We start from the raw sequence: 27,095 nt of genomic DNA, 5'->3' as shown, positions 1-27,095 counted from the left end.
TGGCTACGTCCAGTTATGGAAAAGGCTTCAGGAGTCAACCTCGAGGCAAAATCCGGAGCCGGAGTCCCTGAGGCAGTTCATGGCTGAACACAGTCACGTTCTGGCAACTCCTGCGACACTGCTGGAACCAACCTGCTGGAACCAGCCGTATTGGCTTCTGCCTTTCCATTGGACCATTTCAGCGACATGGAGAGGGGGGATTTGCTGCATGGGGAAACTGTGTATCCTCCATATCTACTTTACCCAGGCTTCGCGCACTGGAGAGGACATTGTTCCAGAACCACCATTCAGAGCGCGATACCATAGTCTTCCAAGACTGAAGGATGCTAACCAAAAAAAAAAGATTGGGATGAAAATAAGTGATCGCTTTTATTTCTGATCTGAAACATTCTGTTTCGCCTCAGGCCTAGTACCTCTGAAAGTATCCAGTGGAACTCCTTGCCACAGGATGTGGTGATGGCATCTGGCCTGGATGCCTTTAAAAGGGGATTGGACACATTTCATAAGAACAATGAGTACGTGCAACTTCCTGATTTTAGAAGTAGTCTACCTCATGCCAGATGTAAGGGAGGGCACCAGGATGCAGATCTCTTCTTGTTTTGTGTGCTCCATGAGGCATCTGGTGGGCCACTGTGAAACACAAGAGGCTGAATGGGATTTTGGCCTGATTTAGCTGGGCTTTTCTTATGTTCTTAGTGCTTTTCACTCCATGGCTGCAATCCTATGCACATTTTGGGGTGTAAATCCTGTGCACTTTTCATGGAACTCAGGTGGACTGGTATGGAAAAGCACTGGACTGGATTGTACACATTCTATGAAATCTACTGTGCACTCTATTTTATTTATTTAAAACATTTATACCCCACTTACATAACTTGATAAATTGATGATACAAAACACAAGTTGATATACAAATTCTATACACAAACTATATAAGGATGCAATCTTACACACACTTTCCTGGGAGTATTGTTGACAACCTTCAGTCCTGAAAGACTATGGTATCATGCTTCCAGAACCGCCATTCAGAGCTCAATACCTGGAAGTAAGCCCCATTGAATACAATAGGCTTACTTCTAAGGAGACATGCATAGGATTCTGCCCTAAGGCTGCCCTCCTATCCACATTTACCTGGGAGTAAGCCCTACTGACTTCAGTGGGACTTACTTCTGAGTAGACATGCATAGGACTGGGCTCTGAGGCTGCAGTCCTATGCACACTTTCCTGAGAGTAAGCCCCATTGAACAGAATAGGACTTACTTCTGAGTAGACATGCAGAGGATTGGGCCCTAAGCCCTACTATGGTCTAATGAATTATGGTTTGATGCTTCTGCCTTGTTTCTCTTCTCTTACAAGCCTGTTTGGCATTCGCCATGTGCTCCTCGGATCACACCAAGGGCACTGCTCAAACGGGGGGGGGGGAATGATACTGATGTGGATTGGTGAGAGCCGGTCTGAGTTTTCCACATCTCACTGCAACCACGCAGTGTCGCTCAGGGACAACTGCCCAAGATGGCGGCCGCCCAGGCCTCCACCAATCGTTGCTCCCCACCCCTCTTTCCGTTTCCCCGTCGACCAATGAGCGGTGGCCGTGTGGGGGTGGCGGGGAAGCAGCGACCAATGGGAACGGGCGGGGGCCGGCGGAGGCGGGCCAGGCGGTGCGGACGTGAAATTTCTGGAAGCGGCGTCGGGCGCTGCCTGGGGCGGACGGGCGGAGGAGGCGGCGCCGCGCAGGGAGCGGGAGATGAACCACAAGAGCAAGAAGCGCATCCGAGAGGCCAAGCGGAGTGCCCGCCCCGAGCTCAAGGACTCCGTCGACTGGACCCGGCACAACTACTGCGAGAGCTTCCCGCTCAGCCCGGCCGCCTGCAAGGTGAGGGGTCGCGGGGGGCGCCACAGCAGCGCCCCGGGGAGGGAAGCGGCAAGCGGCTGGTGCTCGCCTGGCGGCCGCGGAAGAGCCTCCATTGGCAGGCAGGTTTGGGTAGGGGGCGCTGCCAACTGCCAGCCTAGGTGGGTCTACTCAGTAGTAAGTCCCATTTTAGTCAACGGGGCTTACTCCCAGTAAGCTTACTCCCAGCCTTAGGCTGCAATCACTTACCTGGGAGTAGGCCCCATTGACTAAAATGGGACTGTAGTCCTCTCCACGCTTACCTGGGAGTAAGCCCCTTAGACTAAAATGGGGCTGCAATCCTATCTCCATTGACTAAAATGGGACTGCAGTCCCCTCCACGCTTACCTGGGAATAAGCTCCATTGTCTAAAATGGGATTTATTTCTAAGTAGGCACACAGGATTGGGCCCCTAACCCACAGTAATTACCATCTTGTGCGTGTGTCAGGCTCCCCTTTGAGCTGCCTGTGAAAGTACTATTCCCCCTTTTCCATCCCTTAACTTTGTCAAATCTACATCAAAGATTCTTATGATCCCTTGCAGACTAATGGAATATTATGACATTCACTTCGGACTGGTGCCCTCCCTCCCTTCTGTCTTGGAGAGCCTTAATTTCTGTATTTTTAACTTCAGAGTTAATTAAGCCATTTTTGCCCAATGTTACATATATGCAACAGGGATCGAATGTGTGCACCACTGGGCTGGGTAGAAATGGGTTAGCTTAATCTGGTGTGTCTGCGCAGCAGCAGATGTGAGTTGAAAGTTTCCTCTCTGTTTCAGAAAAGAATCTTGGAAGAATGAGAGTAGCTCTGGTTCATGGACATTATGGCTGGCTGAATCCTGGGAATGAAAGTAGTGGTTAAAGGGGTGACTGTGGAATAAGCGGTCACTCCTGAGCCTTCTTGGAGTACTGAGAAATCAATATGCTAGTATTCTCATTACCCAGCAGATGTGGGGATTAAAGGGTGGTGATGCGGCTCAGCCAGACAAAACACTATTCTTTTGGAGAGCTCACCTGACTAGGCTAACCCCTTAACTTTCCCTGGGCAGGTTGACTGCCACCAGATGGGAAGAATGAGAGGAACTGTTGTTTGCCACCAATAAGCTTGGGGGAGCCCAAGTCCTTTAGCAGCCTAATACTAACACAGAGGAAAGTATAACGAAGAAGGCTATTTGTGCAGTTTCAAACTGGAGAGGGTACTAGAGACAAAGTGTGATAGAATGTATATTCTTGGCTAAAGTGGAAACTGGATGCTAATTCTAGGCAAGGGTACAGTGTTGTGAAAGGTAAAACTTTCCATCATGGCTGCTGAGAGGTATGATACCAAGGGAACAGGATTAGCTATTGAAAGGTAGACAGCAGCGCATCAGGGAACTAGAGGCGCTGCATGCCTGTAGACCAGCAGTTACAGCTTCCAAAGGGGTAGACCTATTAGAGCCCAATTGTGAGCTCGACGCATCAGCTTACTGCCGGCGCGCACTGTCGCAAATGTGCTGTAAGGAACGTAAGGCACATTTGCAAGGCTTACTGCCGGGCGAGCACCTGTACTAACCCAGTGCTGGGCTAGCGCTAGCCGGGCGCCTGGCCTCCGCCACTACCGCCAAGCCACGGTAAGGTAAGCGGGGATGGGGAGGAGGTGTTCTGGGGAGGTGGGTGGAGGGCGGGCAGGAGGCATGCTGGGGGGAGGGATGCGGGTTCACCGGATCCAGAGCGTTCATGTGGGGCTTGGTGCCCTACGTGAATGCTTTTACTTCACCACCAACCTTTTGATCAGCAGTAAATTGAGTAGCCCAATTGCAGGGCTACTTCTCTTACCTGGCAGAAGGGGACGAAAGTGTTTATTTTAAAGATTTATATCCTGCCTTTCCTATGCTGGAGCAAATACAAAAGGCAGCTTAAAAGTCAGGAACTAAAAATATACAATATATAAAATCATAAGGGCAACAAGAACTAGGAGGATGGCAACTATTTATAACCAAAGCACTGCTATAGAGACACGGGGCAAACAACATGCATCACCCAAATGCAAGACAGAACAAAATGATTTTGAGCTCTCACCGAATAACCATGAGGGAAAGGTTCTTGACACAACATGAGCTTTTGTGGTTCAGAATCTGCTACATCAGGTTACTGAAGTCAAATTCTTTCATCACTGAATGAAATTATATCTGATTTGGAACAGGTTAATAACTGAACCTGCCACAAGGGGTTATGATGCACATATTAAAGTGAGAGATGCTATGAATAACATACTTTTCTTTTGGACTACATGACACAAAGGTTGTTTTTGAAAAAGCAAGGTTGTATTTGTTCTGACTTATAATCTTGTTTTGTAATCAAAACCATACAGAATTGCCTACCTGGAGGTATGTGTAGTATCTTTCAATTCCTTGATGCAGCAGAAGACAAGGCAACGCAGCTACTCTCAACTCCTTCCTTATGTCTGTCCTGTGTTGATATAAGAGTAGCAAGCTGGCAACTCTTCTAGAACAAGAAGTGGGCCACAGTTGAGGCATGATAGCCCTCTTTCTCTTACACATTTCCCCCACCCTTAGATCTCTCTTCACATTTTGTAGGCACAAAAGCAATTAGGAGATATTAACTCCTCTTATGTATGTAGAAGGAGACTGCAGTCCTCTTGCTGTGTCCCTGGCTATCTCTGATTTTTCTCTAAGTGGATACAAACCAACTGAGAGTGTTCAAAGGGTGTATGGGAAAACAGTCAAATACTTTAGCTTTGATTGCAAGAAATTTTGGATCTCTCTCTCTCTCTCTCTCTCTCTCTCTCTCTCTCTCTCTCTATATATATATATATATATATATATATATATATAAAGGAAATATTACTTGGATTCTTGGTCTGAGTGAATTTCTGCTTCTGAGTAGACATAGACAGGATTAGGCTTCATGGATTGTGGACTTGTTTGTGGATCTCAGGAATCAAGCTGGATCTCAGGAATCAAGCTTCACTTGGCACGGGGTGGGGGGAAGCTGTTGAACTAAAACTTGGCTTCCTGCACACCAATTTAAACTCAAATGGAAATTTCCACCAGAGCTGTTTGTTAACTTCAGGGATAGTACCCCATGCTTTAATAAGAATCTTAAATGCTTTCAGTTTAAGTGGCAAAGTTTTGTGTTATTTCTACAGTTGTAACTGTTCATTCATGGTGATGGTTCAGAGGTTCTTTTCAGTTAGTTGGTTAGGTTTCTGTACTATGTTCTACCTCTTTTTGGTCATTAATAAGAGCATAATCTTTTTTCAAGGTACGTTCATATGTGTGTTCTAGAAATGCAACAATTTTTGCAGCTATTTGGAGCGGCACATTTTCATGTGTATGACTTTGCAACCACAGGCTGTTCTTCTGTAATAGAGGGGGAATAATTATCAGCTTCAGGACTGATAATTTAAAAACTCTTTTTACAGTTTAAAAGTGTTGATATGTATGTACTGTAGGTCTGATTCACTGGCAAATACAAGATATTTTTCATTGAAGAGTTCCGCTTAATATAAGCATTGGGCTTCAGAAGAATACATATGCTTAATTATTTTAACTTGTTGTATGGCACTAGGCAGATAAAACTTCTTTGTGTCTTTATTGTACCATCTTGTCTAGATAGACCATTTAAAAAAACTTGAATTTTACAGTACTATTTGTCGGGGGTATTCAGTGCAAAAATAAAATCTTCTTGTTGCTCGCTTGGATTAGCCTGTACAGTATCCCTTTAGAACTAAGGATTGGAGGAATTCAAAATCTTGCTTTATTTTATTTTTTTACTGATTCAGTATAAGACATGGTGTTTGAACTATGATTCTTGTTCTCTGGGGCTAAAATGGTTACTAAGTTTTTGCTGTATGACACTGTATATTACCTTGTGTTGCAACTAATTTTTCATTTATCTTGCAGGACAATGTGGAAAGGGCAGATGCACTCCATTTGTCAGTGGAGCAATTCATTGAACGTTATGAGAAGCCTTACAAGCCTGTTGTCCTGTTGAATGCTCAAGTAGATTGGCCAGCCCAAGAAAAATGGACTTTAGAACGCCTGAAGCGCAAATACAGAAATCAGAAATTCAAGTGTGGGGAAGACAATGATGGCTACTCTGTGAAGATGAAAATGAAATATTACATTGAGTATATGGAGTCTACACGGGATGACAGCCCCCTGTATATATTTGACAGCAGTTATGGGGAACATCCAAAGCGCAGGAAGCTCTTGGAGGACTATAAAGTGCCCATGTTCTTCACAGATGACTTGTTCAAATATGCAGGGGAGAAGAGGAGGCCACCTTATAGGTATGGATAGGCTATTCCCTGCCCAGATGGAAAAGAGAAGCTAGCATAGGCAAAGATTTCTCAGTTGGTGCATAGACCAACACTTCTAACATATTCTCTTCACTCTGAATGTTTGATATAGAAATGTAGCAATACGGAAGAGTTCTGTTTTGAAGCTTTTCAAGAACACTTCTTAATGGTAGCTGTAGCTCACAAAGCATGGTGACGCTCAGCAGACAAGCCAGAAAAACAGGACAAAACATTAAAAAATTGGGTGACATCAGGAATCTTAGGATTTAACTAACTGACTGGGTAGATGAAATTGTGTTACAAATTCTGAAATTGTACAGTAAAAAGCAACAGCCTTGTCAGTCATTTTAACTATAAAGCACCAGCAGCTGATGACAAATATGTACAGTGCTAGTGAAGTCCAGAGCTATATGTTCCAAAGACGTTAAAAGTCCAGCCAAACCAAGCATTGTATGGGGGCACCAGGATAAAAATACATCAAAAGCCCATCCTGGGTCATGGTAAAAAGCATATGGATCGTGTGTAGTATCTGACAATATCAGCTATTTCAAATGGCTTAACATCCAAAAATCAGTCTCCTAATACTTTTATTAGAACCAATCAAAACTACATACTGTTGCGAGTAGCAAAATTTGTCGTCCTGAATTTTTCATCAGGTAGGATGTTTTAAGCAAAGCAAAAAAGAATGGGGGGATGGATGGAGCATGATGTGACAATGTGAGGTTTACAGTAATTTAAGAGTACTATATGAATTTGTTTGATAGGATTTGAAATCCTTAGCTAGTGGCTTTCACCAAAACTTGTGTCATTATGTGCTGTGTGTATAATGACAATCTCTTCTGTTGCCCCTTTGTTTTGTATCATTGGTGGATCATGTTCAAGTATTGTATAGAGGTGTTTGTTTCTGATGAGTAAGATAGGATTACACCCTAATTTTTACTGAACACAGTGGCCTTACTTCTGAGTAAAATAAACACCATTTTCATACCTCTCTAGTATTGGGGTATATTCTTTCCAGTGTTCATAATTTCTTAAGTCATTCTTCCTAGGGCAGAGATCTTATTTCATGTGAGTAAGAGGTGCAGTTTTGTAAAGGAAACTGTCCACCTTCTCTCGTTGCCATGGCTTTGTTTGTAACCTTTTAGTCTTATTTGTACCTTTTCTATGGTGAGGAGCAGTGGTGTAGAATGCTGCAGGTTCTGGGATAATTCTGCCAGTGGACTGAGGAAATTAACTAAAAGATAGTAGACACTGGCGTACCTGGAGGGGGGCAAATGGGGCAAAAGCCCTGGACTCAAACCCTCCAGGGGCACCTCTTCAAGCCTCCCCCCACTGCCTGTTTGCCTTTTTTCTTTAAATGGAGAGGTCAGCCGCTCAACAGGCTTCTGTCCCTTTAAGAAAAACTCTCCTCCTGATGGAGGAAGGGCGCCCAGAATTCCTCCTGGAGTGGCAGCAAGAAGCTGTCTCTCTGGCAGCGATAGAACGCCGGACCGGGCTGCCTTCTCCTTTATAAAAGGAGAGGAAAGGGGTGCCCTAGAGAGGCAGCGTGTCGGGAGATGCGACTCCCGGCGTATTGATGCTCTAGGGTGCCCATTTCCTATCATCCGGAGGAGGGGAGAGAGTGCCCTAGAGAGGCAGCATCGCAACTCCCAGCATGCTGCCACTCTAGGGCACTGTCTCGTCTCCGACGGAGACGGAGCAGCGGTCTGGGGCTGCTGGAAGTGGCGTCTAGCAGGGGAGCGCTGCCAGCCTCCTGGAAGCATCATTCACCTGTCTTGGGCGCTTCTTCCAGCGACCCAAACCACTGCAATGGAGACCTCCGCGCAGCTTACAAGCAGCGCAGAAGGCTCCATCAGGGCCTCGGCTGCCTCCTCCATTCCCCCTTTTTCAAAGGAGAAACAGAGGAGGTAACCACGTGGAAGTAATTGTGGTGGCGATGACATTGGGTCAGTGGTGGGGGGTCTTGGGGCCAAAAATGGGGTGTGGGGGGTGGAAAACAGGGGTTGTCCCAGACTCTAGGACCCCCAGGAATGCCACTGGTCATAGATAGAAAGAATCATGTGGCTGTAAGTACTGGTTTCGTGAGATAAATTAATAGGAAGTCTAGGAAGAATTGCTTACTGCACCTTGGAGTTCTGTTCCTAATCAAAGTAAGCTGTCCTGGACCAGATAAACCAATCATCTGACTCGTTTATATTTCTGTAGTTCTCCCATCTTTTTATACACAAATGACTGAAACAAAAATATTTTAGACTGGGCAGGAAACGTACTGTGGGGAAAACTGGAGGGAAAAAATGCTGCTGTTTTTCTTTTGCAGATGGTTTGTTATGGGCCCACCTAGATCAGGAACAGGCATTCACATTGACCCTCTGGGAACCAGCGCCTGGAATGCCTTAGTCCACGGACACAAACGCTGGTGCCTCTTTCCTACCAGTACCCCCAGAGAGCTGATCAAAGTGACTCGTGAAGATGGAGGGAACCAGCAAGACGAAGCCATCACTTGGTTCAGAGTAATATATCCAAGAACTCAGCTGTCCACTTGGCCTTCTGAATTCAAACCCTTGGAAATTGTACAAAAACCAGGAGAGACTGTCTTTGTACCAGGTGTGTGCAGTTGCTAACTTTAGTGCAAAGTTGAAACTGTAGAATACACTTTTAATAATATCCTTGTTGAGAAGAACTGCAGGCCCACATACAGAGCTCTGTATTTCAGAACGAAGGGATGTCCTAGGAATACTCTACAGAATTTTGTGTCCCACTGTGTGTGTATTCATATACACTATATGTGTTGGAGAATGATCCTAAAATTAATTGCATACTTAAGGAAACCAAGATGGAGACAAACTGAACCTTTTGAAGGTGTGTTGGGGAATGCATATTAATCCTGCGTTCTCAGTGGTAGACGTTTTAATTAGTGCAACAGGGAAGAGGATTGGTGAAAGTCTGAGAGCTGACAAAAGTGGAAGGTGAAAGTAAAGGTGGACTGGCAGACTCTGCTTAATCCTGCTTTTTAAAGAATCAACCACATGTATAACTTTTAAAAGCCCAGCATATCTTGTGGTATGTCTACCTGCATCTTTCTGGGGCAGCATATATGTAATAGATGGAGCAGGGAGCTAAGTATCTGGATCCTAATTTCCATTTTGTCTCCAATTTGGTTTAGGGAAATCATTTTTTCTTCTCTGGTGTTCCGTAAAATGGAACTTGCTTTTTCAAAAAACCAACTTATGCTTTCAAAAATTCTGCTACATGGGTGGAGCCCAGTGGACTGGCAGATTGGGGCAGACCTTATAATGGTTGACCCTGTGCTTGGATTGCATTGTAGGATAGAATAAATGTGCAACTGACTTCAACAAACACACTTATTTGTATGTGAGAGCCCCATCCCTGCTGGTGACCATCTCTTGTGTTCCCAGTAAACCCCTTACTCATGGGGGAGAAGCTTCTTCTCCTGCCCATCCTTGTTGTTTGTGGAAGAAAAGAAAGGTAAATTCCCTTCCATGAGTTAGATTCCACCTAATGTCATCTGGCTAAGGGGCAGAATGGTAAGGTCTTGCCACCGCTGCACATACCTGAAGCGGAAATCTCTGCACTCTGGATTTGGCTCACAGGCCACAGCTTGGGGGCCCGTGCATTATGTGAAACAATTGTTTCATTTTTTTTCTAAAACCTTTCATGAAGCCGGGGCAGATGGCAGAGAAATTGAGAGGACCCTTGTTCTCTCTTTGCACTGGGCTTGTGCAGAAGAAAGAGTTGGGTGTCTCTTGCTGTTTCTGCAAAAGCACAGCACAACTCCCTCCCCCAGTTTTCCACAGTTTGGAGAGAATTTAGGGGAGAGAACCTGTGCCAGCATGAGGTAAGTGCTAATTGTGACCAAATACTGAACTCTTTGACTATCCCCTTAAGGTGTGGTTAGAGTATGTATTTTCCAAGTCTCTGATGATAGCGTTTCTTGCACGTGGCTGTTTCCAGACAGGTTCTTCAATATTAAGGAACCTAAATTTAAAAGCAGCATGATCATTATGCTCTCTTCTTTTGATTGTCTCTACACTTACATGCTATTACATTTTGTAGGTGGTTGGTGGCATGTAGTTCTCAATCTTGACACAACCATTGCTGTCACTCAGAACTTCGCCAGCTGTACAAACTTCCCTGTGGTGTGGCACAAGACAGTAAGGGGAAGGCCAAAGTTATCAAGAAAATGGTACAGGTGAGAGATGTGGTCCTTACTACAGTGATTTCCCAGAATCTGGCAACACCAACTAAATGTTACTTCCTAAAACAAGTACACCTGGAATGATGCGTGACAAAATATGTTAAAGGCAAATCTGATGAACTTTATACAGTGTGTTTCTGGACAGCCTGGTTTGTAATAGAAACCTTTTGAAAGAGTGTGTGGAGTCGAGAAGGAGGATTAGGCTTCTGAATTTTAGGATTCACTAAGGTGACTCAATAGAGTGTTTTGATAAGGCATAGTGTTATGTCTGGGGATGCATTGAAGCAGTTCATTATTGAACACAAAATGACCTTGTGCTGATAAGATGCTGGTTTAGTAACATAAACCTGCAATTCTTCTGAACTCAGTGGGATATTTCTGGAAAGACATGTATAAGATTGTGCTGAAAGTGCCTTATACTGTAGTGAACTCAGTACAGTACTTGTGATAGGAATGAAAAACTTTAGTTCCTAGAAGCATTTTCACAGCATCCTAAGTACAAGTCTTCCATCTTCTATGTTCATCAACATTTCTCAGCTTGGGTATATGAGTAGTTTGATCTTGTTTCCATTGAGTCTTTAACCTTCCTATTGCCAAGTGGTTATGATTCCATCACAGTTGGAATTGTATTCTAAGCTTCTACGGCAACAATTTTCAACCTTTTACATCTCATGGCCCACAGACAAGGCACACCATCAGTTTTTTGACAATGGACAAGGCACACTGTTCTGCCAGCAGGGGCTTGCATCCCCCAGTGGCCCTGCTGACAAATGATCCTCCCCCAAATTCCCATGGCACACTAGCAGAGCATCCATGGCACACCAGTTGAAAATGGCTGTTCTACAGTCTAACAGTTGTAGAATGAGTTTGGATCATATTTAGACAACATACTTGAAACTGAAAACCTCTGAATCTCATTACTGCTATCACTCAACTAAGATTCCTAATTAATAAGCTTAAATAGCATTTAATAATCTTCTAAGAGCTCTGAACAGCTCTAACAGCTCTGAACAGCTGTGTGTAAGTTCAGCTTCCTAAAGAGTATCTTCACAGTATTTATACTGGAATGCTTTTAATGCAAATCTGAGTTATGCTACAAAACCATAATCGTGGCATTACATTTGGAATATAGAATGTCCTGAAATAGTAGCTTTTGCATTGGCTGCTAAAACTGCAGTCATGCGCCATTTAACGACGGGAATCAGACTGTGATCCCTGTCATCAAGCAGCACTTGACTCAGTGCGGACTCGCTACAGGGAAGGGGATGTTTCCCTCCCCTCTGGAGGGTCGTCTGAGCCTCCCAGAGGTAGTGCATGTCCAAGCACTGCCTCTGCAAGGCTCAGACTGAAGGAAATTGCGTCTCTCGCACGACTTCCGGTTTCACAAACGGAAGTCGCACAAGAGATGTGATTTCCCTCAGTCTGAGCCTTGCAAAGGAAGTGCTTGGATGTGCACTGCCTCTGGGAGGCTTGGACAGTCCTCTGGAGATAAAGGGAGGGTGGGGGTGTGCACCCCCAACAACCACGCGACCACACATGGTCGTCGGATATGCGATCCTGGCATAAGCCAGCAAGTCGCAAAGGGGAGCACACCTGTACATAGAATGCCAATGAACTTGCCAAGCCTAGCCCCTGCTAAACTTAGAATGGAGGGCTTTTGTCCTCTGCTTTTATACCTCAATCTGTTAAGTACTAACAATGCCTCCTTGGTTCTCTTCCCCCCCTTCAAGGGTCCTAAAACAGGAACATCCTGAGCTAGCTGCACTAGCAGATTCTGTTGACTTACAGGAATCAACAGGCATTGCTTCTGATAGTTCCAGTGATTCGTCTAGTTCTTCCAGCTCCAGTTCTTCAGACTCTGATTCTGAGGTAAGGTCTCTGCTCTTGAAGATCTTCTTATTCAGGAACTACACCATACTTGCCATGTTCTGAGTCATAGTGTGTTGGTGGTGTTGGAAGGGCTCTAGGTTATGCCTATGACGGCTGTTCCCAATCCAATATGTTGTTGTCTGCCACTGAAATCAGTGGACATCCACTAGTAGCAGTAGTTGAACCATAAGAAACTTATGTCGGTGCTGTTCCTATTTCACCTGTACAGGCGTGCCCCGGTATCTGCAGGGGTTCTGTTCCAGAACCCACCACAAATACTGGGGATGCCCCCCACCCTCCAGAGTTTCTTCTGAGTTCCACAGAGACCACCCACAGACCCTGCAAGCCTCAGAATGCCCATTTAGGCCAAAAAAAGTTACTTCTGATTTTATGGGAAAATCGGAAGCAATGTTTTTATGCTTTTAAAAGGCATTATGAGGACCAGGTAAGCCCTGGAGTGACATTTTTTCAGCCCAAATGGCCATTCTGAAGCCTTCAGAATACTTCAGAATGCATACGTAGCCTCTGCAGGGCTCAGAAGAGCCTCCAGAGGGTGTGTGGCGGGGCCTGCACCCACAGTTAAGGGAAACCATGATTATGGGATCCATGAATACAGGGGCCCCCGTATATGCAGTTTCTCGAGTTCCCGACCCTTGCAGGTAGAGGATTTCATGGGCACAGTTATTGAATGCAGTGGAGAGATGTGGGAAAACTAACAGATTTGCGTCCCTCCATCCATCTCCAGGCACAGTTTCTCCATAGGCACATTAAAGCAGTTCCAGTCTGAAGTCCTGGACAGACATTTGCCAACTACCATTCTCAAAAGTGACTAGCTGATCCTTACCCAGATTTTAAAATCTAAAATACTGTAGGTTAACCATTGCTTCTTTCAAGGAAGGTGGTATTGCTCACAGGTGCCAAAAATAGCAGTTGATGTAAGCAGCCATGTTTTGGCATCCTGACTGAATTGCACATGGATTGCATAAAGTGACTCACTAATTCTAGGCCATTAAAGAATCCAGAGTGGCAAAGTTTATCATTGCAATTTGACTACTCACCTCTCACATTCTAGATATCTCCTTTATATATGTCACACTGAAATGTTTTCCCTTAACTCTTACAGCCACTGTTGCTGGACAGTAATAATGTTGGGAATTGCTATTTTGATTTTCATTATTATCACTTTATTTAGTGTGATTCTGGCTCAGAAACGGAAGGAATGGTGCATCGGAGGAAAAAGCGGAGGACTTGTAGCATGATGGGTAATGGTGATACAACTTCACACGATGACTGTGTGAGCAAAGAGCGCAGCTCCTCCAGGTAATCAGGCCAGAATATCCACTGCTTTATCAAACAAGTGATGTTAGCTGGTCTCTGTTGCTAAGTACAGACATGGACAGAAGAATAAGAGTGTTGCTGTAAACGGGGAAGGGAAACTCTACTCAAGTAGCCAGGTTTCCCCACATTTCATTCCCCATTTCTGAATCTTTAAACTTAAATTTGTTTCAGAAATGCCAGGAATAGCTTTTAATGCATTCTAAGCAGCTGCTATCATCCCTTTTTTAAAAACATAGGCAAAATGCTTTAAAAAGAAAGTGGCAGTGTTGGGTATAGAACAGCTGCTTCTTAAAGAGTGTTAGGTTTGATGTTGTAAGAGCTCATGTTGACAATTGAAGAATAGGAATTGAATGTTTCGTTGTTAATAGAAAGTCTTTATGAATTGATTTCCTTGTAACACTGTTGCCTTGATTAATGTATCTCTAGTTGAATTACTTTTAATAACTGAGGAGAACTTGCTATACATTTTTGGTTTCTTAAGGTGTAGTGCTGATCATGCGAATTCTATTCCCGGGCTTGTAGACTATTGACAGGTGATGGAAATAATGTGGCAAAAGTAAGGAAGTCCTGTTTTTTTTGGTCATTCTTTTGAGGCAACAGTTAGATTCAGCTCAAAAGCAGTTTCAGCTGGTGGATCTCTTTTTTAAAAAAAAAACACAACAGTTTGGGAGTCCACTTTAAGACAAATGTAGAAGAGTGCCTTTGTCCCACTGCTTAAATACTGAACAAAATGAAAGTTTGTCTGGGGTATAAAAGAGCCTTGGTGGTCAAACCAAAGGCCCATCTAGTCCAGGTTCCTGTATCTCACAGTGGCCCACCAGATGCCCTGGGAGCACCCAAGAAAACAAGATAACTGTATCCTTCTGCCACTCCATTGCATCTGGCTTTCAGAGATAATCTTCCTCTAAAACCCAGAGGTTGGATTCTGTTGTCATGACTTTTAACCTGTGATGGACTTTTCCTTCATAAATTTGTCTAGCCCTCTTATAGAGGCATCTAGCCAGGTGCCATCACAATGACCTGTGGCAAGGAATTCCACAGATTAATTTATGTACCCAGTGAACAATCAAACATCCTAAAATACCATATCTCTTTTGTTGGTGTGGTTTAAAACCTTACAGAATGGGGACTTATTCTGCAATTAAGGCTTTTCTACCCAGTAATATAGTTCAGTACCTTCCTCAAATAGCCACTTTTGTGTAGCTGTCTGCTTCTGATCCCACTTTTTTGTTATGGTGCAGGGAGCAACTCTGCTGCTGTTAATGTTGAGGGATTAGCATGCTCTTCTTGCAGTTCGTATTGGAAAAACCCAGAACTATTTCCAAAAAGTTTAGGGTGCGTGGTTTCTCTATAAAAGTGCTGTGCTACCACCTTGCACAAAGGTGCTACAATAATTGCCCTGATAGGAAGTATTTTTTGTTTGTTTGTTTTGACAGGATTAGGGAATCTTGTGGAAGCCGTGCACATCCCTGATTGATAACAAGACCCACGTAAAAGCAGACACAGCCAGCCAACTGTCTTCTATTCCTTCCATCAACTATGTGCTTGGAACTTTCTGAAATCCTTACCACTCCTTTTAATTGTTTTAATATTCAATCTTATACTTTTTAATTCTGACTTCTTGCTAACTAAAGGAGAGAACTACAGAGATTTCTCTGTGCTCAAACCTCTTTCTGTATTCCATCAAACAAATACGCTACACATTGGAATACTGTTCTGTCCTCTGCAAGGCTATACTGTGGCTTGCAGCTTTGTACAGTCAGTCAAGAAAATAGATATTCTCTATTGGCAAAGCTTGTCTTAAAACTAAGCAGATAGATTCTGGTAGCATGTGCCATGCTCCAATGTTGTCATATGTTTACAAGTTGAGTTTTCATGCACTACAATGGCAGGTCAGAATGATAGCCTTTACTGTATGTAACGGCCAGCAGTTACTTTACAAGAGCACAAGAGGAAGGGACTAGCCGTGTTATATTTGCCTGAGGTAACTCTTCAGCTGCATCAGTGATCAGCTGTAAGAAGCACCATAGTTTTAATTCGTAAGCAACACCGAACCAACCATGGATAAATGAGATTCGTGTAAAAGCTAACACCTGGACCAGAAGTCCATCACCTTGATTACATCTGCTTTCTTTCATATTGCGAAGAAAAACTGCTGGTGATATTTGTAGTCTGTTTAGGAGCTTGCTTCAGGAATGAATGGGTAGGGAAGAGCTATAGCTGCCTCATTTTTCCTCTCCCTGTGGGAGCTTTGGGAAGCATTATATGAAGATAGAAAGCGTTTTTGAGAAGAAGTGGTGGGCTCTGAACAAATATAATAAAAATCCCTTTTATGAAGAACTGCTACTCTGGAGCCCAGAAACTTCCTTCTGTCTCAGCTATTGTTAGTGGCAGATATTTGAAGTATGTGTTTTGTGTTTGAAATACAGGGTTGTGTGTATCCCGAAGCAGCTGTATACTTCCAAGATATGCTGCTGCTTCATAGGCATTTTTTGTTAACAGGTTATATTCTTAAGATCTTGCACTTCTTTATCCAGCTGTGTATAGCACTCTGCAGGTCTATAGAAATAACTCTGCAGATCTTTTAATAGCATTATGAAGAGGTTCTACACCCTGATCATCTAGTGATGATCTAGACCCGAGTTTTGAGAAGTGACATGGCAGGTGTAGTTTTCAATTCTCCTTGTGTATTCATATCAACAAAAGGAGGATCCATATTTACTGACCACTTGTCGTCATTTCAAAATGGGTCTAGCTGTGCCTGACCTGTCTGCAATGTGAAATTACCCAGTTTGGGTTTAGTCAAGACTCAGCTTTTTCAGCATGGGCAAAATATGCGATGGAAATAGATGATGGCACATTATTTTCTTCCATGGTGTCTGTGTGTGCCAAAATATTAACATATTGCAGGGATGCAAATACCACTTGCCAGCCTTAATTCCATGCATACAAGAAACCATATTATTTTAGTGATTGCAAACCGTGTGTTAAAAGGCCAACTTTCTTCAGTGGAGCGTGAGGTATCTGTGTCCCAAAACTAAGTATTTTCTAGATCCTTTTTCCTAAATCACTACTGTGAAATGGAAATAATCTTGCTTAAATGGACCTAGCATATTCTTGGATTGCACACTGCGTTGTGAGTGGTTTGTATAGAATTAAAAAAAACTAATTTTTTTGTGATTTGAGATTTTAAACTAAAAACTGTGGAGGCAGATGGACAACATCAGGAGGCCACAGGAAAGAAACTAGGGCCAATGTAAGCCAAAGTGCTGCTGTTCTCTGGCTAAAATATTTGAAACTTCCTTATGTTGAGTCTAATCATTGGCTGTTCTTGCCTGAGATAGTCTTTCAGCTGGCAACAGTACTCTAGTGCTGCAATCCTATACACACTTTCCTGTGAGTAAGCCCCATTGAACACAATGTAACTTACTTCTGAGTAGACATACAGAGGATTGCACTGCAATGCTCATACAGTGAATATACTGGGAAAGAAATCTGATCTCTGATGTTGAGGCTTGAACCTTTCAAAACATGCACTCTGCCTCTTGAGCTATGCGCCCCCACCCCAAATACAGGAAGTTCTATTCATATAACCTATAGTTTCTAAACATATTTATCAGTAATTGCTAATGTTAAATATTCTTTGCAACCATGAGGTTTAGAAATGGAAGATTTGTGTTTACACAAAAGTTTAGATTTCAAGATGCTATATTGGATGACATGTTGCACATTCTGTGGCCTATAAGGATAGTCATCTTTACCCAAAAATCTAATGGAGAGATTTTGTGGTAGTGAGATACAAATAAATTAGTTTGGTCACATGCCCATTAATTTAAACTATAATTGTGAAATTCTGTTGATTTAATCAGTGGATTAACTTGAGAGAAATTTGAGTTTGATTTTATTTGGTGGAACTGAGACTGAAGGGCCCACCATTTTTGTAGAATGTGCAAGTACTCTCCTTCTTGTATCACATTTTGTTTTTTGAAAAATCAAACTTTTTCTTCCAGTTTGTATCAAAAACTACTGGATATTTTGGCATTTCAGGGTGAAACCAGTGGTAGCTTTCTAGCAATACAGGCAACTTGAGGCTGTCGATATTCACATCTTTTTAAACATTTTATCTTCCATAATATTGATGAGATTTTGAACTTGTTCATTTTTGGAAGCTGTTGTTGTAATAGGATATACTTTATTTCAGTTTCTCAAATTGATGAAAAATATTAAATGTGAACTTTCCTCCTTTAAAAAAGTGTACATTTTATTCATAAAATTGTACAGTCTTATACTTAGAAGCGATGCCTTTGCTTCTCTACTCTACAAAATTAAAAAAAATGAGGGCTTTGGGTAGTTGCTGGCCTGCTGTCTTCAGTTGTGCTTTTTCAGTGTTGCCATTTGCATCACTGTACCAGGTGTCAGGTTTTTTCCTCTCCTGTTGAGCAAAATTCAGGTACTTGTCATGCTGCAAAAAGGTGTATAATATGTATTTTGTTTAGTACCAAACCTTCTCTACTTACAACTATGTGAAAATGAAGCCACTCTAGTAAACTCCTGTTCGTACTAAATGGCTTTGAAAGGGGCTAATACATTAAACCATGAAGGAAAGACAAGGCAGGAAAGTCAGGCAGATGGGGGCTAGGACTTGGAATCCGGAATTCTCTACTTGCCCAGCATTGTAAGCAGAAATAACTTGGGACCTTTAGCTTCATACCTTCTTTCATAATAACGTGTGGGATGGCCTTCCTCACCAGAGTGTTGAGGTTGCAGTATTACCCATAATCAACCTTGCAGAATAATTCAACTGTGGTTTAACAACAATCAGTTATTAAATATGACAGGCCATATTTAAAACATGATCCTGCTTCTCTCGCAAGTACTATTAATGTGCCTCTTTAGAAGTCAGTGCACAGTGTTGGTACTATGCCAGTTGTGAGAATAGATCTGAATTTTACTGCTTCCTGAAAACTTAGTGGCCATTTAGTTGGCTTTTCTGTAACCATGAGAACTAGAAATCTGTATTCAGAGATATAAAGGCTAAGGTCAAGACTTGCAGTGATCAGCCAAGTTTGGCATTAAATACAAGCATCCTCCAAACTGTGGTACAATTGAGGCTAGGTTGAGCTAAATACCCTCTGCCCAAGTTGTTGTTCAGTTAAAGGCTAAGGCATGGATAGCTGTGACTGTTCCCATTAGAGTTTATGGGGACACCACTTACTTATATATGGATTTTAAGTGCATATTTTCAGGTACCTGTCCATGAGAAATCTCACTGAAGGCTTGTGATTATATCAGAGTCCTGGTTTTCTTAATTTTTTAAATACTTTAGACAGACTTAATCCACTTGTTTCCTGATTAGCGTTATGTAACAGCTATTGACTTTGAGACATTGCTAAGCCTAAACCTTTTCTTTTTTGAATTCCTAATGACCGTGTCATTATGACTGAGGAGACCTTTTGTCTGTTGAGCCCCTTTTGAGTTCTGTTTTTCCCTTGTGAAGGAAGCAGTCTCCTGGACTCTTAGGGAAACATTAAAGTGCCATCTCCACTAGCTATTCATTAAATCAAACCCATCCATATAGTGGAGTCAGGGATGCTCTGAATTGTGTTTTGGATGATGATTGTGTTCCTTTTTATTTAAAATAAAGTCTTATTTTCCATTATTTCACTTTTACTTTGCTTTCGCATAAATGCTTGGAAATGCATTGTTCACTTTGTGTACAATAACAGATTTCCTGTGTACATAGCATGTAGTATACTGAAAAGGTAGATGCTGACATGGGAATGTCTAGAGTCCTCCCCTTACTGGCGTAGGAAGAGTGCTGTTCAGCTTCAGTATACGTACATCTGACTGGGGACTTGTGCCCTATTGATTACTTTGTGTTCTCTGAGGAGGTGATGTGGACATTATTTTTAAAAACCTCTACATATTTTAAAACAGATGGTTAGAAGTCCAAATATTTTTTTTTGCATGTAAGGTTGATAGAAGAAACATCTGAATTGTCTTGTGTAGCACTTTAATCATTCTGTATCATCTGAATAAGGTTGTTGCAAGGCTTGAAACTTCATTGAACTCAATGCATCTGACAGGAGGCCGTATGGATGTCTTTTGTCCATTTTGCTTCAGATGACTGAGCTGTGAATGATACAGTATTCATGAATAGCACAGTGTAGGTAGGTAATTCACATAGATTTGAAACCACTTTCAGAGAGGTAGCCTTGTTTGTAGCAACACACACAACACTCTTGTGGCACTTTGAAGACTAACATGCATTTGTAGTAGATGATTTTGTGGGCTACTGTCTAGTTCACCAGATGCATGAAGTGTTATCCAGTCGGCTCTGTGGGAGGGGAGCAGCTGGGGGGGTATAGGAAGAAAGAAGAAAAAATTGTATAAGCAGGCTAAGTGCTATACAAGAGGCTACTCTCAACCACCACATCAGCCCACAATCACCACATCAACCCATTCTACAGCCCACTATTCAGATCCACTAAGGAATACTCCTTGCTGTTTTTTCTCCCTGTTGTATGTGCGTATCACATGCACTGTATATATGAAACAACTACAACTGATTGGTTTAAAATTGGGAAAGGAATATGACAAGGCTGTATATTGTCACCCTGCTTATTATACGCAGAGTATATCATGCAAAAGGCAGGGCTGGATGAATCACAAGCTGGAATTAAGATCACTGGGAGAAATATCAATTACCTCAGATATGCTGACGATACCACTCTAATGGCAGAAAGTAAGGAGGAACTAAAGAACCTCTTGATGAGAGTGAAAGAGGAGAGTGGAAAATGTGGCTTGAAACTTAACATTAAAAAATCTAATATCATGCCATCTAGTCCAATTACCTCATGGCAAATAGAAGGGGAGGAAATGGAAGCCAAGAGTTTATCTTCTTGGGCTCCAAGATCACTGCAGACAGAAATTGCAGCCAGGAAATTAAATGACGCTTGCTTCTTGGGAGAAAAGCTATGCTAAGCCTAGACAACATATTAAAAGCCAAGACATCATCTTGTCGACAAAAGCTCCATATACTGAAAGCTGTGGTTTTCCTGGTTCTAATGTATGTCTGAGAACTGAACCATAAGGAGGGCTGAGCGCCGAAGAATAGATGCTTTTGAATGATGGTGTTCGAGAAGGCTTTTGAGAGTCCCCTAGACTGCAAGGAGATCAAATCAGTCAATCCTACAAGAAATCAACCCTGTTTATTGGAAAGACAGACACTGAAGCTTAAATACTTCAATTACCTCATGAGAAGGGAGGACTCTAGAAAAGATCCTGATGCTGGGAAAAATTGAAGGCAAAAGGAGAAGGGGACGGCAGAGGATGAGATGGTTAAATAGTGTCACGGAGGCAATGAACATGAATTTGGACAAACTGGTGGGTAGACAGGGAGGCCTGGCGTGCTGTGCTCTGAGGTCATGAAGAGTCGGACATGACTTAACAACTGAACAACAACAATGCAATATAAAGAATTTTAAACAGTGATGTTGTTCCTCCATGAAAGACTAGATTTGAAAATGAGCGTACAGTCTGACCTTGCCTCATTGAGTGCATATGGGGGGGTGTGCTGACTATATTACTAACCTGAATGCATGTGTCTAACTTAATACTATAGTCTCCATGTGTCTGCCATGAGGTTGACACTAGTGGATAGCCTGGTGGATATGACGGCCTAAAACGAGAACACTCTGGTCTGTAAAGTACTTGCTTCTGGAAATACAATATGAAGCAATAGCCCTAAGAATGCTTGCTTGAGAGTCAACCCCCTGGAGCTCAGTAGATCTGACGGCCAAGTGGAACATACATAGAATTGGACTCTCAGTTGGACTGAGAGTTAAAATAAGTGCACGTTCATTAGTGAGTTGTGTGGGATTCTTTGGAAAGATATGACTCTTTTTCTAATATATACAGTGTCTCCAAATAACTATTACTGAACAAGGGTGTGGTGGTATTTAGACTATTTATATTTTGCTTTTCAACTAAAGCTCACTAAGTGATTGATATAGCAAAGGAATATGAATCCCAAAAGGACCTGTAATCTAAAAAGAACCGAAAGGAGCTATTACAGCCAGTGGGACGGATGCATAGAGACCATTGTTGGTCCCTTGCTAAATATGAGAGCCACTACTTTTAAAGGTGCCATTTTTTCCAGTTAGCAGTAGTAGCAATACTATTGATTTTCCCCTCCCAGGGATTCAAATGCATATACAGCAGGCTCTCTCAGCAAATGCTGTATCTGTGTTTAGATAGTGCTGGTCTCTTACCTTTCAGCATTAGACAGGTTATTATGGAAGAGTAATACTGGCCCTTGGACTCAACTTCTGAGGTGGACCTTTTCCAATACTGCCACAGTCCCTACTAGTATGCCTGTCCTTCTATTTTGGTTATTTGATTAGATTGCCCCAACATAACATCTGTCTTTTTCAGGAATAAACATTGTTTTGACTGCTATGAGGGGTGTTGTGGCATGGCTTAGTTTCATGTCAGTTATCACATCTGTACTGCACACAAGTGAGATTGTCCTGTCCGTTGCCACTGCAGCAGAAATAGTATTGGTGCCAAGTTGTCCTCCACTGTGCAGTTTTTCTGCAGGAGAACCAGACAGTTTACCCAGCATCAGTGCCAATACGTTTGCTGATGTTGTCACCTGTAGACGTGCTTTTCCAGTAGAGGGCAGCAAACTGCTGAGATGAAGAAATTGATGAGTAATCATTGCAAGAGGTTGTGTGCACTGAAAATTGGGTCTCATCTCATGGAATGGAGTAGCCAGAGCCTAAAGACCACAGGTAAAATGCTGATGAATGTGGGACTGGGGCAGGAGATAAATTTGATAAATTTGCCAATTCTTCTCAAAATTAGAGTCACAATTTTGAGAATTGCAGAGAATTCTTTTTGACATAACTAGCCTGAGGAGTAACGTTTTTGAAAGGATTACCAGGTATTAGTTCCATAAAGATATTCAAAGTTGCTTGAAATTACATATCCCTCTCTCAGAAAATTGGATTTTGAGTGTTTTCTATTTGAATACCCCAAAACCAATGGTATCCATATCAAAGTGCTAAAACAGAAAATACACGATCCTCTGTCCTTCACTTTTAATATAGTTCCTCTTATACCTGTGGTTTTCAAACTCTCTGGAAGTTTGAAACCTGTAGTAAGTCTTTGCAATTGTGTCGCTCAGGGGGCTGCAGGGACTGGGATGCACTCACCAGTCCCTTCAGCAGCCATCCCTGTGTGCAGGGAGCCCTGAGGGAGCACCTACAGGGTGCCCCAGGTCAGGGAGAGTGGAGCAATCTGCTCTGCGTTTGCAAAAGCGGAAGCGGAGTGCGATCGCCCCACTCTCCCTGACCTGGGGTGCCCTGCAGGCGCTCATGCAGGGTTCCCCGCACACAGGGACGGCTGCTGCAGGGACTGGCGAGTGCATCCCAGTCCCTGCAGCCCGGTCAGAAGGGAAAGCAGAGCGATCGTGCCCCGCTTCCGGTTTTGCGGAGCGGGACACAATCGCTCCACTTTCACATTTCCTGACCTGGGGAGCACTTCCAAAGGTTGTGCAGAGCTCCCTACACCCCCAGGAGGCTGCAGGAGGCTTGGGCAAGCCCCCCTGCCATCCCCCTGTCTCCTGGCTGCCCCCGTCCCTTAAGGAGGTAGAGGCCAGGACCCACAGGCTGGGGCGTCGCAATGCCCCAGTTTGAATACCACTGTCTTGTACAATCAGTGCCAGCTCAATGGCGGAGAGCAAACACTTAGATCCTGACCCTACTCCTTTAATCAATCCAAAGAATTGAAAAATGAAGAGATGTTTTGTTTTTTTTTAAACCTGCCGCAATGAAACTAGGAGGCCAGACTTTCACCAGTGTTTGATTTAAGCAGAAGGCAAAGCTATTCAAACATATAAAGGCCACCAGGTTTATGGAAATCTTTGTTGCTTTTTCATGTTTTTCTTGCCTTAGTTTAATTATTCTAAACTGTTCTGAGGGTGCTTTGCCAAGCTGCAAAGCATGTGCTTAGCTGCCACTGTGGTCAAAGAGGAGGAAAGACCCATCAATTGACAATATTTCCCTGAATATATCTTAGAATTTGTTCCCCTTTTGTTGTGCTGTAGTCCAGCTCTGTCATCTCTCTCTTTGAAATACAAAGCTGCATGGAGGAGAAGATTAGGTGTTATGGCTGTTTGTTACTAAGAATACAATTATCCACATGCTAATGACCACTGGCTTGATAGGATTACCCCATAAAGAGAATCCTGCCTACAACCCTGGAGACACTGCCTTGCCTACTCCACTGGTACTTAAAGTGGATTTGTTTAGTCTTGGTATCCTAGGAAATGAAAAGAAGCCATCCTTGCGTATGAATGTATAAAGTTTGAACCACAATCCAGTTGGGCTGGAGTGCTAAAAATTGGGCCAGCTCCACTGGCTTAAATGGAGCTAAATCTAAGGTCAAATGCATTTTATTCCCTTTCCGGATGGAAACAAACCCAGCACTTGAGGCCAAGGATTTCAAGTGTGTGTGAGGACAGACTTGGAAATCTGACTCCATTTGCAGACATCAGGAGCTTGAGAAGTATGGCATCTGAAGTAAAAAAGGACGACGCCAATAATGTGTTACCAGTCAAGCTAATCTTTGGAACGTTGCCTTATCTATGATGGAATGGTCAGAAATGCTACCATGTCTTGTTTAATAGGGAGTTACTGTGCTTACAATACTTCGCATTACCAATGATAGCTTTCTCTCTAGCCTACAAAAAGGTTGTGAATATGAAAAACCTCTATCTAGCCCACCAGGGGATCACCTGGCAGTTGGTGTGGCCACACTGCCCTGTGGAGTGATCAGTGAGTCGGTAAGTTCCACAACCTCTGTACCTTTTTGCCCCTTAGCACAGAGCACTCTATCCACTCTCTTAGGGTCCAATCCTATCCAATTTTCAAGTGCCGGTATAGCTGTGTCAATGGGGCGTGCACTGGATCCTGTGGTGGGGAGGCAGTCACAGAGGCCTCCTCAAGATATGGGAACATTTGTTCCCTTACCTCAGGGCTACATTACAGCTACACAGATGCTGGAAAGTTGGATAGGATTGGGCCCTTAGCCAGTTGACATTTTTCCAAATACTCCTAAACAAAATTGGAAACTATGAGACAAACCAGAATCTGCTATCTGTCTAGGAACATTTAAGCTGGCTGAAATGTCTCTTGAAAACTGAGAGGTGGTGCTGTGTCATTAATGTGAACAGCACTTTTAGATGAACACGGCATTCCCCACTGTTCTGACCATCTATGACCATTTTAATCTGTTTTTTAACCATTGTAAGCTGCCTTAGGTCCCTTCGGGGAGAAAGGTGGGATATAAATAAAGTTGTTAATAATAACACAGGCCAACACACATTTTGCTTCCTTAAATGTTACACCAATTCGTGGGTATATTTGGGGTGCAGATTCCAAAAATGGCATCCGTTTTGCCCTATCACATCTAGTTTTGGAGACACGGCATAGCCTCTTTGGTGAAAGGTTCAAGCAGCTTCCTCATGAGGAAGCCATGGTGTAGGCTTCCTCATGAGTAAGCTGCTTGAACCATTCACTAATGAGGCTATACTGTATCTCCAAAACTAGAAGTGATAGGGCAAAACGGATGTCATTTTTGGAATCTGCACCCCAAATATACCCAGGAATTGGTGTAACTATAAAGTTTGGGAAAAGCTTTTCTGACCCTCAGTTTTGCAGGCCTGTGTAATCTATCAGTTGCCTGGTAATGACTCAAGAGCAGCAAACGTTAGTGAAGGCTGCATTAGCACTGACTGCTGGGTTATTGTGCACTCCTCTTTTTTTTCTTTTTTTTTTTAAGGGCAGAAGCAAGGGGGGAGCTGCAGGATTGATTGAACAATTTGTTCCTGTTTGAACAAGAGAGTACAACAGCCTCAGGATATGAGCTTGGCCTGCATGCTTTAATTTTCTTTAGCACATTCTGAGCAGCAAGCAAAAGTAGTACTTATCCATCATAAATGTGCTTTTACCTTGAGGTGGAAAAAAATAAAATTGTAACAGCAAAGATACTTCTGAATGGTGACCAGCAAACTCAGCAACGCTTCATAGCAATTCGCTGCCATTTGAGTAAGACAGGGCGCAATCCTAACCCATTTTCCAGCACCAACATAAGGGCAATGCAGCTCCAAGGTAAGGGAGCAAACCTTCCCTTACTTTGAGGAGGTCTCCATGAATGCCACCCAATTGCAGGATGCAGCGCATGCCTCATTGGCACAGCTATGCCAGTGCTGGAAATTTGGTTAGAATTTGGGTCATAGAGGTGCTCACTGGCACCTTGTGCCTCATTATATGGGATTGGTCTGCCACTCTTGCTCAATAAGGAATTGATCCTATGTATTTTAGACATTACAATGATCTCAGAAAAAAGTTATGGGGTGGGTAGTGAAGGGCTGGATGGAGAAAGATGAGATCATTTATATAGCACTCTCATTCTCATTTATATAGCACTCTTAATGAGAAAGCACAATCTCAATCTCTTTTATCCTCACAAAAATCCTTGGGAGTAGGTGTTTAATATTCCCATTGTATAGAATAAGTAACTGAGGCAGAGAGTTGGATTTATCCAAGGTCACTTTGGGCCCAATCCTATCCAATCTTCCAGCGCTGGTGCAGCCACAATGCAGCCCCAAGGTAAGGGTACAAATGTTCCCATATCTTAAGGAGGCCTCTGTGACTGCTACCCCACCACAAGATACAGTGCATCCCTCATTGGCACAGCTGCCCCAGCACTGGAAGATTGGATAGGATTGGGCCCTCAGTTGTTTCAGTCAAACAAGGAATCAGAGACACACCCAGGGCACATAGGATCAGGCACCACAGGTGTGGATAAAATGCACTATGTGGTTGGGAATACTCGCATACAACTTGATACACACCACTGTCTCCGGTTTGTGGCAGTGAATCCATGGCTAAAAGAAGATTTGAATGTAGTTATTGAACCATGAGATTTATGAAACAAATTAATTGGTAAGAAGAAAAGGAAGACTTGTGTGGTCTTTTGTATGCATTTGTAAGATGAATGGACTGAGTGATAATAAGCATGTCATGACTTGCCAGTGCTCCTCAGGCACTGAGGTTCTTGCACAAGGCCAGGGACCTTAGATTCAGCCAACTATCTTCTCTTTTTATGGCTCTGTGCTCCACTGATAAATCACCAAATAAATTCCCAGCCCACAGACCTTGCGTGCAAAGCGAAGATTGCAGTGCACATCCCTAGACGGGAAGGGACACCATCACCTTGTCTCCAAAGTGACCCCAGTGCTTGCTTGCTCCCAGTCGCCTTGTCCGGGGCTCTCTTTCTCTGCCCCTCCCCAATTTGAGGGTCGCTCGCGCGCCTTTCCCCACTTGGCTGGGGAGTTGCAGGTGGAAAGGAGCAGGGCCCAGAGCCGCATCCGAACTTGGGCTTCCTGCGCGGTGGCAGAGGCAGCTGTGG

At 43.2% G+C, this 27,095-nt stretch overlaps 1 protein-coding gene across 1 annotated transcript; it reads left to right on the top strand.

Annotated features, from left to right (window-relative positions):
• The first annotated feature begins 1,667 nt into the window (after nt 1–1,667).
• On the top strand, nt 1,668–17,868 carry JMJD6 (jumonji domain containing 6, arginine demethylase and lysine hydroxylase). The gene is made up of 7 exons (XM_066618453.1): nt 1,668–1,873; nt 5,796–6,184; nt 8,511–8,797; nt 10,268–10,403; nt 12,140–12,278; nt 13,471–13,598; nt 15,053–17,868. Exons 1-7 carry the CDS (start codon nt 1,745–1,747, stop codon nt 15,087–15,089), a joined length of 1,245 nt encoding a protein of 414 aa, XP_066474550.1. The 5' UTR covers nt 1,668–1,744; the 3' UTR covers nt 15,090–17,868.
• Nucleotides 17,869–27,095: the final 9,227 nt, after the last annotated feature.

This window comes from Tiliqua scincoides, chromosome 2, assembly GCF_035046505.1.
Source record: "Tiliqua scincoides isolate rTilSci1 chromosome 2, rTilSci1.hap2, whole genome shotgun sequence".
Classification (NCBI taxonomy): Eukaryota; Metazoa; Chordata; class Lepidosauria; order Squamata; family Scincidae; genus Tiliqua; species Tiliqua scincoides.
This window is presented reverse-complemented; position numbering and strand designations above follow the sequence as displayed.

What these genes read in the sequence shown, in the direction of transcription:
- JMJD6 (XM_066618453.1), top strand. Translation starts at nt 1,745, where the DNA reads ATGAACCACAAGAGCAAGAAGCGCATCCGAGAGGCCAAGCGGAGTGCC. An exon ending in TTATCAAGAAAATGGTACAG is followed by an intron (nt 10,404 to 12,139) that starts GTGAGAGATGTG and finishes CCCCCCTTCAAG; the next exon opens with GGTCCTAAAACAGGAACATC. An exon ending in CTTCAGACTCTGATTCTGAG is followed by an intron (nt 12,279 to 13,470) that starts GTAAGGTCTCTG and finishes CACTTTATTTAG; the next exon opens with TGTGATTCTGGCTCAGAAAC.